Below are 14,217 nucleotides of genomic sequence, written 5' to 3' on the forward strand. Positions count from 1 at the left end.
TTGCATCTCAATCTTGACCTTAACATCATTACGTATTCCATCCCAGGATTTCACCACACATCAATCTCTGCTGAGGTTCTTGTGACCTGGACAAGGGTCATCTTGCTCTCTTCACGTGAGCACCTACTTCATTCTTCTAGAAAGCAAGACTAGTGCTTCAAACTCACCCACTTCCTTGCAGTGGCTTTATTTTAAGTTGCCTCTTATTTCTTGCTTTGGGTTGTTTATGGTTATGTGCCAACAAATCACACTTTTGCCGCATAACTGTACCTCAATGATATTCTATCTCAGTATTTAGCAAACGTTTTAAATATGGTATTAAACTATTAGCAAAGACTTCAGTTCAGTGGGAGTAAGCATAGAGTGCCTGGTTTCGCTCTTTGTTGTTTAAAAAAGTGGGGGGGGGGGTGTAGCCATTCTCAGAATCCCCCCTCCCCTCCGCCTCCCCATGATGGTTGTTGGGTTATATGCATTTGGTCAGAATACAACATAGGGCCAAATACATCACTAGCTAAGCAGTCTCAACTCCACTGAGTTTGCTAGTTGCTCCTGCGAACACCAGTGATGAATTTGACCATTATTTGATTATTTATTATATTCTGTTAGAACCTGAAGGCCTCAGCCAGGCCAGGACCCTATTGTACTAGGCGTTGTACAAACATATAGTAAATGGTGGTCCCTGCCTCAGTTGACTTTACAATCTAAGGCCCCAGTCCTGCATAGGGTTGTTGTATAATGCTTGAGCTGAAGCATCTGTGTAGTCCTGCTGAAGTCAATAGTATTACTCAGATGTTTAAACATAAGCACTTGCATAAGTGCATGCAGGATTGGGACCTAAAGACAAGACTGAGCAGGTGGGTGAACAAACAGGTGGGGAGAAGGGATGATGGTATAGCTGCATGCATAATTTGTAGGTGTAAAAACTCAGTCAGTAGCAGTAATCACAACCAGTAGCAAGAATTGATACCTTAATGCAACTCAGTAAATTCAGGAAAGTGGCTTTCAAACTCTCATCACTGTGTGGAATAAGATAAAACCCTTGTCACCTTCTTGTACAGGAAATTTGAGGATTTTAAAGTAACCTGGGACCTCTAATGGGAAAAAGCTACTCTCAGGGCTTGTCTACACTTGATATGCTACAGTAGCAGATCTGACACAGTGAAGATACTGCCTACACCACGGGAGAGGTTCTCCTGTTGGCATAGATAATCCACCTCCCGAGATGCAGTAGCTAGGTCAATGAAAGAATACTTTCAACAACCTAGTGCTGTCTACATCGGGGTGAAGTCATTTTAACTGTGTCACTTAGGGATATAGATTTTTCACACCTCTGAGGGACATAGTTGGGTTGACCTAACTTTTTAGTGCCACTGAATCACTGCATCTAAAGATCAGTCTTATGACAAACTTTTGATCAATTTTAGTCCCTTTACAATATTTACTATATCTATAGTTTACGTCTTTAAATTCTAAGATATTTTAGTAAAATCATATACCATTAAGCTTCCAACCAACAGTACTGTGTACATTATAATATTCATATCTTTATACTGTTGTCTGTTCACGTTAGATGCATACCTCGAGCATCACATGAAGTTGTTAAATATCAATTTAATGATCGTCTTAATCCTTTAAATTATTATTATCCTTTATGATTATCCTTTAGTTCTCTGTGATCTGTGACTGACTGGCTCTTCCGATACTACAATGATGGGCATTTTAGATATATGTATAGATAGATAAATGGAAACTATTTTACAATGTAAGGTAAACTGTGATCATGTATCTGGAAAAAAAATATCTAGAATTTTACCATATTATCCTTTTGAGAATATCATGAGGCATGTACAGTGCATCTGTTTTTATCTGACTATTTCTTCGTCTGATAGATGGGAATTTTCTCTCATCAATGTCAGGAATGGTAGTTTGGTTTGTAGCCAATTGCTTGGCAGCAATTGACTTGATTAAAAACAATCACTAACTTTTTTTTTTAATATAAATACTCAATGCAATAAAAAAATGTCCAGCTCAGTTCCATGTGGAGAGGCAGGACAGTCTTCTGGTTAAAGAACAGGACTGGGAGTTAGGAGACCAACAGTATGTCTACACTACGAAATTAGATCAATTTATAGAAGTCGATATTTTTAGAAATCGATTTCATATAGTCAATTGTGTGTGTCCTCACTTAAGATCATTAAGACTATTAAGTCAGCGGAGTGCATCCACAGTACCGAGGCTAGCGTTGACTTTTGGAGCATTGCACTGTGGGGTAGCTATCCCACGGTTCCCCCAGTCTCCATCACCTATGGGAATTCTGGGTTGAGCTCCCAATGCCTGATGGGGCAAAAACATTGTCGCAGGTGGTTCTGGGTAAATGTTGTCAGCCCCCTCTTCCTCCTCCCCCCGTGAAAGCAACATCAATAAATAGTTTCTCACCTTTTTTCCTGAGTTACCTGTGCAGATGACATACCACAGCAAGCATGGAGCCCACTCAGCTCACTGTCACTGTACGCCTCCTGAGTGCTGCTGGCAGATGCGGTACTGCAGTGCTACACAGCAGCAGTTCGTTGCCTTTTGGCAGCAAATGGTGCATTATGACTGGTAGCCATCGTCATCATCTCTTGAGTGCTCTTTTAGCTGACCTCGGTGAGCTGAGTGCCTGGATATAAATGGGAGATGACGATGGCCAGCGGTCATACTGCACCGTCTTCTGGCAAGCAGCCAGAGACGACGATGGCCAGCAGTTATACTGCACCCTCTGCTGCCAACCTAAGATGTATAAGAGAGATGGAGTGGATCAAAACAATAAAGAGACCAGATTTGTTTTGTATTCATTTGCTCCCCACTCCCTCCATGAATAGGGTGGGGAGGGATAGCTCAGTAGTTTGAGCACTGGCCTGCTAAACCCAGGATTTTGAGTTCAGTCCTTGAGGGGGCCATTCTGTGTGACAACCCTGAAAACCATGTCACCAGTCGCCCCTCCCTCTGTCAGAGCAACAGCAGACAATCGTTTTGCGCCTTTTTTCAGTGCAGATGCCATAGCATGGTAAGCATGGAGCCTGCTTAGATCACCGCTGAAATTATGAGCACTGTAAACCCCACACGCATTATCCTGCAGCGTATGCAGAACCAGAACCTGCAGAAGCAAAACCAGGCGAGGAGGCAACAGCAGCACAGTGATGAGGACATGGACACAGACTTCTCTCAAAGTACAGGCCCCAGCAATGTGGACATCATGGTGTTAATGGGGCAGGTTCATGCCGTGGAACGCCGATTCTGGGCCCGAGAAACAAGCACAGACTGGTGGGACCAAATAGTGTTGCATGTCTAGGACGATTCCCAGTAGCTGCGAAACTTTTGCATGCATAAGGGCACTTTCATGGAACTTTGTGATGTGCTTCAGGGCAGGGGAAAGCAAAAGAATACCAAGATGAGAGCAGCCCTCACAGTTTACAAGCGAGTGACAATAGCCCTGTGGAAGCTTGCAATGCCAGACAGCTACCGGTCAGTCAGGAATCAATTTGGAGTGGGCAAATCTACTGTGGGGGCTGCTGTGATCCAAGTAGCCAATGCAATCAAGAGCTGCTGATATCAAGGGTAGTGAATCTGGGAAATGTGCAGGTCATAGGGGATGGCTTTGCTGCACTGGGATTCCCTAACTGTGAAGGGGCGATAGACGGAACCCATATCCCTATCTTGGCACCAGAGCACGAAGCCAGCGAGTACATAAAGCGCAAGGGGTACTTTTCAATGGTGCTGCAAGCACTGGTGGATCACAAGGGACATTTCACCAACATCAACATGGGATGGCTGGGAAAGGTACATGACGCTCGCATCTTCAGGAACTCTGGTCTGTTTCAAAAGCTGCAGCAAGGGACTTTCTTCCCAGACCAGAAAATAACCGTTGAGGATGTTGAAATGCCTATAGTTATCTTTGGGGACCCAGCCTAACCCTTAATGCCATGGCTCATGAAGCCGTACACAGGCAGCCTGGATAGTAGTCAGGAGCTATTCAACTATAGGCTGAGCAAGTGCAGAATGGTGGTAGAATGTGCATTTGGACGTTTAAAAGCACGCTGGCGCAGTTTACTGACTCAGATAGACCTCAGCGAAACCAATATTCCCACTGTAATTACCGCTTGCTGTGTGCTTCACAATATCTGTGAGAGTAAGGGGGAGATGTTTATGGTGGAGTGGGAGGTTGAGGCAAATTGCCTGGCCACTGATTACATGCAGACAGATACCAGGGCGGTTAGAAGAGTACAGGAGGGCACGGTGTGCATCAGAGAAGTTTTGAAAACCAGTTTCATGCCTGGCCAGGCTACGGTGTGAAAGTTCTGTTTTGTTTCTCCTAGATGAACGCCCCCTCACCCCCTTGGTTCACTCTACTTCCCTGTAAGCTAACCACCCTCCCCTCCCCCCTTTGATCACCGCCTGCAGAGGCAATAAAGTCATTGTTGCTTCACATTCATGCATTCTTTATTAATTCATCACACAAATGGGGGATAACTGCCAAGGTAGCCCGGGAGGGATGGGGGAGGAGGGAAGCACCAGGTGGGTTGGGGGAGGAGGGAAGGACAAGGCCACATTGCGCTTTAAAACTTATTGAATGCCAGCTTTCGGTTGCTTGGGCAGTCCTCTGGGGTGGAGTGGTTAGGTGCCTGGAGGCCCCCCCACTGCCTTCTTGGGCGTCTGGGTGAGGAGACTATGGAACTTGGGGAGGAGGGCGGTTGGTTACACAGGGGCTGTAGTGGTGGTCTGTGCTCAGGCTGCCTTTCCTGAACCTCAGTCATAGGTTGGAGCCTATCAGTTTGTTCCTCCAGTAGCCTCAGCATTGCCTCTTGCCTTCTGTCACCAAGTTGACGCCACCTATCATCCTCAGCCCACCACTTATTATCTTCAGCCTGCCACCTGTCCTCGCATTCATATTGTGCTTTCCTGGACTCTGACATTGTCTGCGTCCACGCATTCTGGGCTCTGTCAGTGTGGGAGGACTGCATGAGCTCAGAACATTTCATTGTGAGTGCAGTTTTTTTCGCCTTCTAATCTTCACTAGCCTCTGGGAAGGAGAAGATAGTCTGAGCATTGAAACACTTGAAGCTGGTGGAGGGGAAAAAAAGTGAGTGGTAGTTAAAGACACATTTTAGAGAACAATGGGTAGATTCTTTCATGGTAACCCTTGCTGTTAACATTACATTGTACATGTGCGTTCGGCACGAGGTCGCATTTTGCCTCTTATTGAGGGTATGCCAGTTTGGTGTGAGAGATCTTTCACGCAGGGCCAGGCAACAGATTTGGCTTGCACGCAGCCATGGTAAGACACAGTCTTTTGACCTCTTTAACGTTTATAACATGTGGGAATGGTTTCAAACAGCAGTGGCCTCATTTTCCATACCAAGCAGTCATTGGGTTGGCCATTTAAAAGGAAGAGGGCTGTGGTTTTCGGGTTAACATGCAGCACAAACCCATCTAACCCCCCCGCTCCCCCACACATCCAATTCTTTGGGATGATCACCCCTCCCCCCACCGCATGGCTAACAGCGGGGAACATTTCTGTTCAGCCACAGGCAAACAGCCCAGCAGGAACAGGCACCTCTGAATGTTCCCTTAATAAAATCGCCCTATTTCAACCAGGTGACCAGGAATTATATCACTCTCCTGAGGATAACACAGAGAGATAAAGAACAGATGTTGTTTGAATGCCAGCAAACACTGGGACCATACGCTGCCATGCTTTGCTATGCAAAGATTCCAGAGTACGTGCTACTGGCCTGGCGTGATAAAGTGTTCTACTGTGGAGGACAGAATAAGGCTGCCCTCCCCAGAAACCTTTTGCAAAGGCTTTGGGAGTACATCCAGGAGAGCTTTATGGAGATGTCCCTGGAGGATTTCCACTCCATCCCCAGACACACTAGCAGACTTTTCTAGTAGCTGTACTGGCCGTGAATGCCAAGACAAATTAATCATTAAACATGCTTGCTTTCAAACCATGTATAATATTTACAAAGGTACACTCACCAGAGGTCCTTTCTTCACCTGATGGGTTCTGGAGGTGACCTTGGGTGGGTTCAGGGGGTACTGACTCCAGGTCCAGGGTGAGAAACAGTTCCTGGCTGTCAGGGAAAATGGTTTCTCCACTTCCTTGCTGTGAGCTATCATCAACCTCATCATCATCATCTTCCTTGTCCCCAAAACCCGCATCCTGTTGCGTGCTACTCCATTGACAGAGTTCTGGCTGCACCACCTAGAATGGCATGCAGCTCATCGGAGAAGCAGCATGTCTGGGGCTCTGACCCGGAGTGCCTGTTTGCCCCTCTGTTTTTTTGGTAGGCTTACCTCAGCTCCTTAAGTTTCACGCGGCAGTGCTGCGGGTCCCTCTTATAGTGTCTGTCCTTCATGCCCTTTGAGATTTTTTCAAATGTTTGGGCACTTCATCTTTTGGAACGGAGTTCTGATAGCACGGATTCGTCTCTCCATACAGCGATCAGATCCCGTACCTCCCACCAATTGGGAGGTACGGGATCTGGGGCTCTTTTGCGATTCTGGAACTCTATCATGGTCACCTCTGCTGATGAGATCTGCAATCACCTGTAGATCGCCACGCTGGCCAAACAGGAAATGAGATTGAAAAGTTCACGGGCCTTTTCCTGTCTACCTGGACAGTGCATCTGAGTTGAGAGCACTGTCCACAGCAGTCACAATGGAGCACTCTGCGATAGCTCCCGGAGGCCAATACTGTCAAATTGCATTCACACTACCCCTTTGTTGGGGGAGGAGTACAGAAAGTGATTTTAACAGCCCTTTAAGTAAAAAATAATGGCTTTGTCGTGTGGAGGGGTGCAGGGTTAAATCGATCTAATGCTGCTAAATTTGACCTAAACTTGTAGTGTAGACCAGGGCTAAGAAGCTTGTCTTTCGGATGCAGCAACTTCCTGGGTGATCTTGGGCAAGTTACTAAGGGTCAGATTTCAAAGGTACTTAGGCTCCTAAAGAAGCAGATCGACACCTAGTGGGATTTTCAAAACTGCATAAGAACCTAACTCCAATTGATTGCAATGGCTATTAGTTGCCCTGGGCAAGATTTTAAAAGTATTTAAATTGAACTCCCATTGATTTCAATTATTTAAAAAAGCCTACCCTCAGGGCAATTTTGAAAATCCCACTGGGCACCTCTCTGCATCTTTAGAAATCTGGCCTTAATCTGTCTCTGCCTCCATTTATCTGTATAATGGAGCTAGCAATATCTCCCTACCTCACAGGGGGCTGTGAAGATAATGAGCTTTGGGATTTTAAGATGGAAGGGGCAGTAGAAGAGCAGTGTATTTATTATTGTTGTCATTTTAAAGTTTTCATTTTATATTTCTAGAATCCCACTCCTTCAGATGCAAGAACAGGAGGAAAGAATCAATTGATGTCAAATCAATAACATCTCGAAGCAGCGATGGTAAGAAAATAGAAATCCAAAAAGAATACAGTTAGAAGTACAGAAAGCAAGTGACCTGAGCAATCAAAATACAGAGTTAAACAGGACAGATGCACTGAACAGCAATAGCCTTCTCCTGAGCTACTGATGGAGAGACACACAAGTGACCTTTGACATTTTTTCCGACATTTTTGTTATCCATTTATGTTGAATTTTGAGGTACTTCCCAAAACAGCAGTAGACATTAACTTTGCAGTATGATGCATGGTCATGTACAGCCTGCATGAAGGTGAGGCATGGCTGTGCTGCAGCAGGGGTAGGAGGGTTCTGGAAGAATGCATGATGGAGTGCCCCCTTTGAAAAGATGCAGTTTGTGCTCCTATGCTTGTTCAGCTTCACTGGCCAATGCGGGGGCCTGGGTGGGGGTCTTCAGCCCACAGGGGCCTGTACTGCTACTGGCTAAGACTCGCTCCTTATCCCATTTGTGGATGGCCACTGTGATGGGATGCGAGGATGGTGATGCTAGAGGCTTCTTTCACCATTTCTGCTCATTTGCACACACTCTCAAGTAATCATAGTTTGCAGAGATCTAAAAGCCTGGCTGTGGTCAGGCAGAGTCTGAGGGTTCAGGGTGTGAAACAAACAAAGTGAGAGTTGAAAGAAAAGCTAAACTGAGTTAAGGCTATTTTAATTCTGAAGGAGAGTGTCCACACAGGGATTTAATGTGGTTTAAACTAATCCATTAAAACTACAGCTTCAGTTAACAGATTAATTTTCCTGAGTATTCCCATGTAGACAAGCCCCTAATAGTAGGCACCAATATACCGTATATACCCAATCATAAGCCAGTTCATTTATAAGCTGACCTCCCCAAGATGGATAAGTAAAAATGGAAAACGTTTATGACCCGTTCATAAACCACCCCTATAATTCAGGGATCAGCAAACTTTGGCTCCTGGGCCATCAGGATAAGCCACTGGTGGGCCGAGATGGTTTGTTTTTACCTCAAGCATCCGCAGGCACAGAGGTAAACCAAAGTGTCCTGGCATGCCAGCGGCTTACCCTGATGGGCCAGGATGGCAACTGGTAGGGAATATATTTTTGGGGGGGAAAAGCTAGGGGCTAGGGAATTAACCCCTGTGATCACCCCCCACATGACCCCACCCCTAGCCTGGGACCCCCACACTCTCCCCATCCCATCCCTTCCCACCTTATTTGGGGAGGGCCAGGGGAGGATGTCTCTGGCCTGGCTGGAGCTGCTCCGGCAGGCTGGGCAGCACGACCGCAGCCTGCTCCGGCGGGCTGGGCCAGGCGGCATGGCTGCAGCCTGCCAGCCCCGGAGCTGCAGCTGCTTCGGAGGCTGGGGGGAGAGCAGCATGGTCAGAAGTGGAGAGACTCTGGCCCTGCCTCTTCCCTTCTGGCTCTGCTGGCTGTGCTGCCTCTCCTTGCTCCCTCTGTTGGGGGGAGTGGCTGTGTCCCACCTCTCCCTCTCTATACCCATTCATAAGCCGACCCCCTTCTTTGATGCTTCCCTTTTTTACTAAAAAATTCAGCTTATGAACAAATATATACAGTACTCAACTGAATCAGCTGCAGTGGTGGTGCTAGTGACTGCTGATAGCTTCCTGCTGGACCCTCGTGTGCAGGGCATTAAGCAACTACGAATTCCTGGGCTAGCAAAGGGCATATTTTGTTAGGTCGATCCCAATGACAGTCTCTATGTGCCAGTGACTCATAGGGCTCGCTCATTTAAATGTGTTCTGTGTTACGTGCAGTATCAGAATCTCAGTCTGTATATTTTATGCAAATTCAGCGCCAAGCTTACAGAATCGTCGGTATTCATCGATGGCAAGAATCCACTCAATGACAATAGAAGCACCCATCACAAAGGTAAAAAAATATCACTGACTGCTACTGTATGCCACAAACTCAGGGTTTGGTACTATCTTTGCAGAAAAATGTAGGTGTGTTTATAACAAAGAGACTGTAGAAATTGTGTGTCTCAATTTTATTTACTTTGTTACAAATATCCTCTTTAGGGGTCTCCTTCTAAATCATAGCGATGAGATAGAATATCTGTGTGGCCCGTTTTCTCTTCCTTTTATATTGAGAGCATTTAGAAAATCATAGGTTTGCCTCCACAATCACGATGTTTGAGTTCTGGCCTGGATTCTCTATCTGGAGACCTGTATAGTCCCATAGTTTATTGAGTCTCAGTAGTCTGGTGGCATTACCTTGGGCCCAGACACACAACTTCTAATAAGGATGCCTAGGCTAGGCATTCACGCCTCTCTTCACTCAGGCTCCTGGTCCACTTAGTTCCTGAATAGGTTTCTCTTCACCTATCTGCTGTTTAAAGCAGCAAAACCATGGAATGTAAGGAGGGGGCATTCAAATTCAGAAAATCTAGACTCTGGTTGTTTATATAATATACTTAGTATTTGGGGTGACCATAGGACCTCCACAAAGTGTGAAATAACAAAGTATACTGAATGCTATCACTGTGAATGTTGTGGGGATTAAGATTGTGTAATAACATGAAAGGAACAATCTGGTTTCACTCTTCCCTCCCACCCCCTCAGGTTATTAACATTATCAATACTGCCCAGGAGAACAGCCCCGTCACGGTAGCAGAGGCTTTGGACAGAGTTTTGGAAATCTTAAGGACAACAGAACTTTACTCCCCTCAGCTAGGTACCAAAGATGAAGATCCTCATACAAGCGATCTTGTTGGAGGTCTGATGACTGTGAGTAGGAAAAGAAATGTAAACACACATCAACTAACTGATCTGACATCATGGGTATCTTTCTTCCACCACTGGGGCAAGGGAATCCCTGCTTCCATCTGATTGACTGAGGATTCATCAGCTATAGTGCCTTTACCTTCAGGGGGAACAGGGATTACGATTCAGCTTTCCCTACTTGCCGTGCATTTAGGCCACACCAGTGAAGTTGACCCGAGAGGCACCAGTAAGCATGAAGATTGAAAAACAGCAATAGTAACAGTCAGTTGGCTTGGAAACACTGCTACTCTTATGTGACTAACTCTTTAGTTCCATTGGAAACTACATATATTGATCACCTAATCAGTAGTATCCCAAGTTCCTGAAATTTTTAAGAAAGAGTTACCCAATCACTGCACTGCAATTAAACTGAAGAATTATTATACACCTGACTCAGTTAGTGACTACACAAGAGTTGTAAAACTGACCTGCTAAAGAGCCCTTGTTTTAATCCTTTTATCATGCCCAGACTGCCATATGCACCAAACCTGCACTGGATTTTCATAGTGGAATATCTCAAACCCTCTTCCTACAAATGCTGGCCTGGAGCCCCAGAATGGGTCGCTTGTGGAAATAGCATAACTGATATGCAAAACAAGTGAAATCTGTGAATTCAATTAAAAAAAATCATGCAACCATCAGTGAAAGGGGATGAGAGGAGGCCATTGCATTGTTGATCAAATAATACCCTTTCTAGAGACCTCCTGCCAGTGGTATTCAATAGTTTGAGTGCCCCTGCTTTTAGACCTGTGTCATTAAAAAGGAAATCTTGCAGTAGCAGTTACCACGTTTATCAAACTTTTCAACTCCAAGAAAGTGGAGTTGGAGCTTCTAAGTCCTTTGGTAATTACTTCTACCTCTATATGCTGCTTGAAGCACTCACCAAAACATGACCAATATTTTGGGTACCCAGGGCTAGTTCCTATGGTGAAACGGTGTAAAGCGTTCTTTATACTTGAGAATGGTTTCCTGCAACTTATAGAATCTTTATTTCAGGATGGCTTGAGAAGACTGTCAGGAAATGAGTATATATTTTCTAAGAGTAAGTTTCCACGTTAAACTTTTTTTGCCTATGTTGTGTTTCATTGGCTGCAAACATTGATTTAGAATTCCAAACTAGTTTGCAATTTGATTATTTGTCTTTGAAGTGGTTTTCCCAGTAATCTGAAAGCAAGTGTTAGAATGTCTCTAGTCTGGAACTGAAGCAGGTTCAAGTAATCAACGTCATGTATCTGAGAAATGTAGAAACCAGACTGGAAAAGAATAAAAAGAAAAATATTAATTATTTAATAATTAATTATTAATTAACCATAAAAAGTTATCCTTTGATTTGTTTGCTCTTCTTGATTTATGTCTAAACTTATGTAAAAACTGCAGTACCTGAAGTTATTTCTAAACTTGGTGCCTTTAGAAGGAATTAATTTCTAATAAGGATCCTGCAAATAAAATAAAAGTTGTAAAAATCCATAATTAATTTCATTCCCAAATTCTCTTTTGACAGACATGAACCAAAGCCATAGTCACCTTTCAGTGCCAATTGCCGTCAATGATGTACCACCTTGTATCGCACAGTTACTTGATAATGAAGAAAGCTGGGACTTTAATATTTTTGAACTGGAGGCTGTTACAAATAAAAGGTACAGAAAGCTGTCACATCCTTACCCATAAATGAAGCTGTCAAGTGATCTATGGCACAAAGGAACCCTGTGTATTTCACTATGTATTTTGGCATCGATCTTTCAGAGAGACTCTCCCTTGTTGTGTGTGTTGTCACTGTACTCCTTTGCAAACAGGTCAATATGCTGTTTTCAGAAATCAAGTACAGCTGGCCAGAAAGTATCAGAGGGGTAGCCGTGTTAGTCTGGATCTGTAAAAGCAGCAAAGAGTCCTGTGGCACCTTATAGACTAAAAGACGTTTTGGAGCATGAGCTTTCGTGAGTGAATACCCACTTCGTCAGATGCATCTGACGAAGTGGGTATTCACCCACGAAAGCTCATGCTCCAAAACATCTGTTAGTCTAGCTGGCCAGAAAGAGTCCGTGTCCATGCTAAGGGTACAGACACCTAACCCTGTCAGTCTCTTCTTCATCTCAACGCCCACAGGCCTACAGGATTCTTTCCTCATCAATTGATCTTGTCCCCTACCTGCTCCAATTCCCTCTCCACATAGACGTTCTGTTTGGAATACTCTGCTGCCTTTACCTTCTAAAGTGCCTCACTGAATCCTTTTTTACCAACTCTTCCACAGAGGATTTTGAGGTATATTTTGTATCTGAAGGCTGTTCATGGTGCTGCAGGAAACAGCAAACTCCCATTAGAGCAGGCTCTGGGACAGGTCTGTGTTGGAGGTTTAAAAAAATAGGTGGAGGGGAGCAAATGGTACTGGGCCCAATAGATTAATAGATTTTAAGGCCAGAGGGGACTATTGGATCATCTAGTCCAGGGGTTAGCAACCTTTCAGAAGTGCTGTGCCGAGTCTTCATTTATTCACGCTAATTTAAGGTTTCGCGTGCCGGTAATACATTTTAACGTTTTTAAAAGGTCTCCTTCTATAAGTCTATAATATATAACTAAACTGTTGTTGTATGTAAAGTTAATAAGGTTTCAAAATGTTTAAGAAGCTTCATTTAAAATTAAATTAAAATGCAGAGCCCTCCGGACCAGTAGCCAGGATCTGGGCAGTGGAAGTGCCACTGAAAATCAGCTCGTGTTCTGCCTTCGGCACCTATGCCATAGGTTGCCTACCCCTGATTTAGTCTGTATAATACAGAGCATACACTTTTACCCAGCTAGCCCTCTATTGAGCCGAATAATTTGTGCTTCACTAAAGGACGCCTTCCAGAAAGGTATGTTGTATTAACTTTGATGGAATAAATGGGCCCAGAGAGTCAAAAGTGTTAACATGACCCTGACACTGTACAACAATAAACAGTTAAACATAGCTCAGGGTTTCAAGGTCAGAGCCTTGGCCTGCTTAGTCCCATGTGAAAACACACCATTAAACAGCTTTTTAATCTTTCATTACAGAAAAAGAAGGAAAAAACTGTGTTAAAGCATTTCAAATGTAAATTATTACGCAGGTCTTTCATTTTAACACATCCCTGATTCCCATTCCCTGAGCTGTACAGAGTTTTTAGAAGGAAACACATCCCCCATCTGAAAGTGTCTTAGGTGGTGTTAAAGAGGGAAAAAAACTGTCCTTTTTTGGGAGAAGAGGAGAAAGTTAGTGGAGATGAGCTGCTGTTGCTGTTGAAGTCTGATCCTGTTTCCTAGAAGATAAAACAAGACAAATACACACAGGAGGGAAAAGAACAGCACAGAAAGAAAATGTAGCTTCTATCTCTGGTGCTGACTGTCACTTGCAGCATTGCTGCTGGAGAAACGCAGTCAGAGCACATGGTCTTATTAGCCACTGGATGACCTGGCAAACAGGTAGTGGTGTTGGGCTGTTTAGAACATTGCTTTTAGCTGCCTCTCTGGTCACAAGCTTACAGAAATGCTGCAAAATATACCGTCTTAGCCAGTTAAGTCAGACTCCCTTGTTAAGCAGAAGGCAAAAGCAGAGGGATAGGAAAGAGAAGAAAAAAGGTGTGGAAGGAAAAAGACACAGTGGGGGAGGGGGCAGGAATCAAAGTCTCACACCCCAAATAGTGTTCAGGATCTAGCCACTGGGTAGTTAGATCCTGAACAGCATATTCTTGGCTCCTTTTTTCTGGCTGATAAGGTCATTTCTCAAGATCAGGATGACACAGTGGATCTCAGGAGATAGTGAGGGTGCCAGCTATGATGGTCGAGCTCTTTCCTTCCTGTACTTCTACCTCTCAGATAGCCAGCTACTTTTATTTTTAGGACCCCAAAAGGAAGTGATGGGTGAAATAGCCCTTGCCCATCAGTTCGGCCTGATTTCCAACACCAAGTTTAGTCCATTGGTTTCTGGTCCCACATTTCTCTTGTTCACGAGACTTAATTCAGCACAGTAGTTGAGTTAGATCAGTAGGCGTCTTTGTTTGG

General features: G+C 44.4%; 1 protein-coding gene across 1 annotated transcript in view; it reads left to right on the plus strand.

The window, feature by feature from the left end:
• PDE8B (phosphodiesterase 8B) overlaps window positions 1-14,217 on the plus strand; it is a 163,576-nt gene that overhangs the window by 131,934 nt on the left and 17,425 nt on the right. The window contains exons 12-16 of the mRNA XM_030566063.1: window positions 7,367-7,444; window positions 9,237-9,313; window positions 10,006-10,170; window positions 11,203-11,248; window positions 11,708-11,843. Of these exons, the coding sequence (XP_030421923.1) occupies window positions 7,367-7,444; window positions 9,237-9,313; window positions 10,006-10,170; window positions 11,203-11,248; window positions 11,708-11,843 (502 nt within the window). The remainder of the gene's footprint in view (window positions 1-7,366; window positions 7,445-9,236; window positions 9,314-10,005; window positions 10,171-11,202; window positions 11,249-11,707; window positions 11,844-14,217) is intronic.

This window comes from Gopherus evgoodei, chromosome 6 (assembly GCF_007399415.2).
Source record: "Gopherus evgoodei ecotype Sinaloan lineage chromosome 6, rGopEvg1_v1.p, whole genome shotgun sequence".
NCBI lineage: Eukaryota > Metazoa > Chordata > Testudines > Testudinidae > Gopherus > Gopherus evgoodei.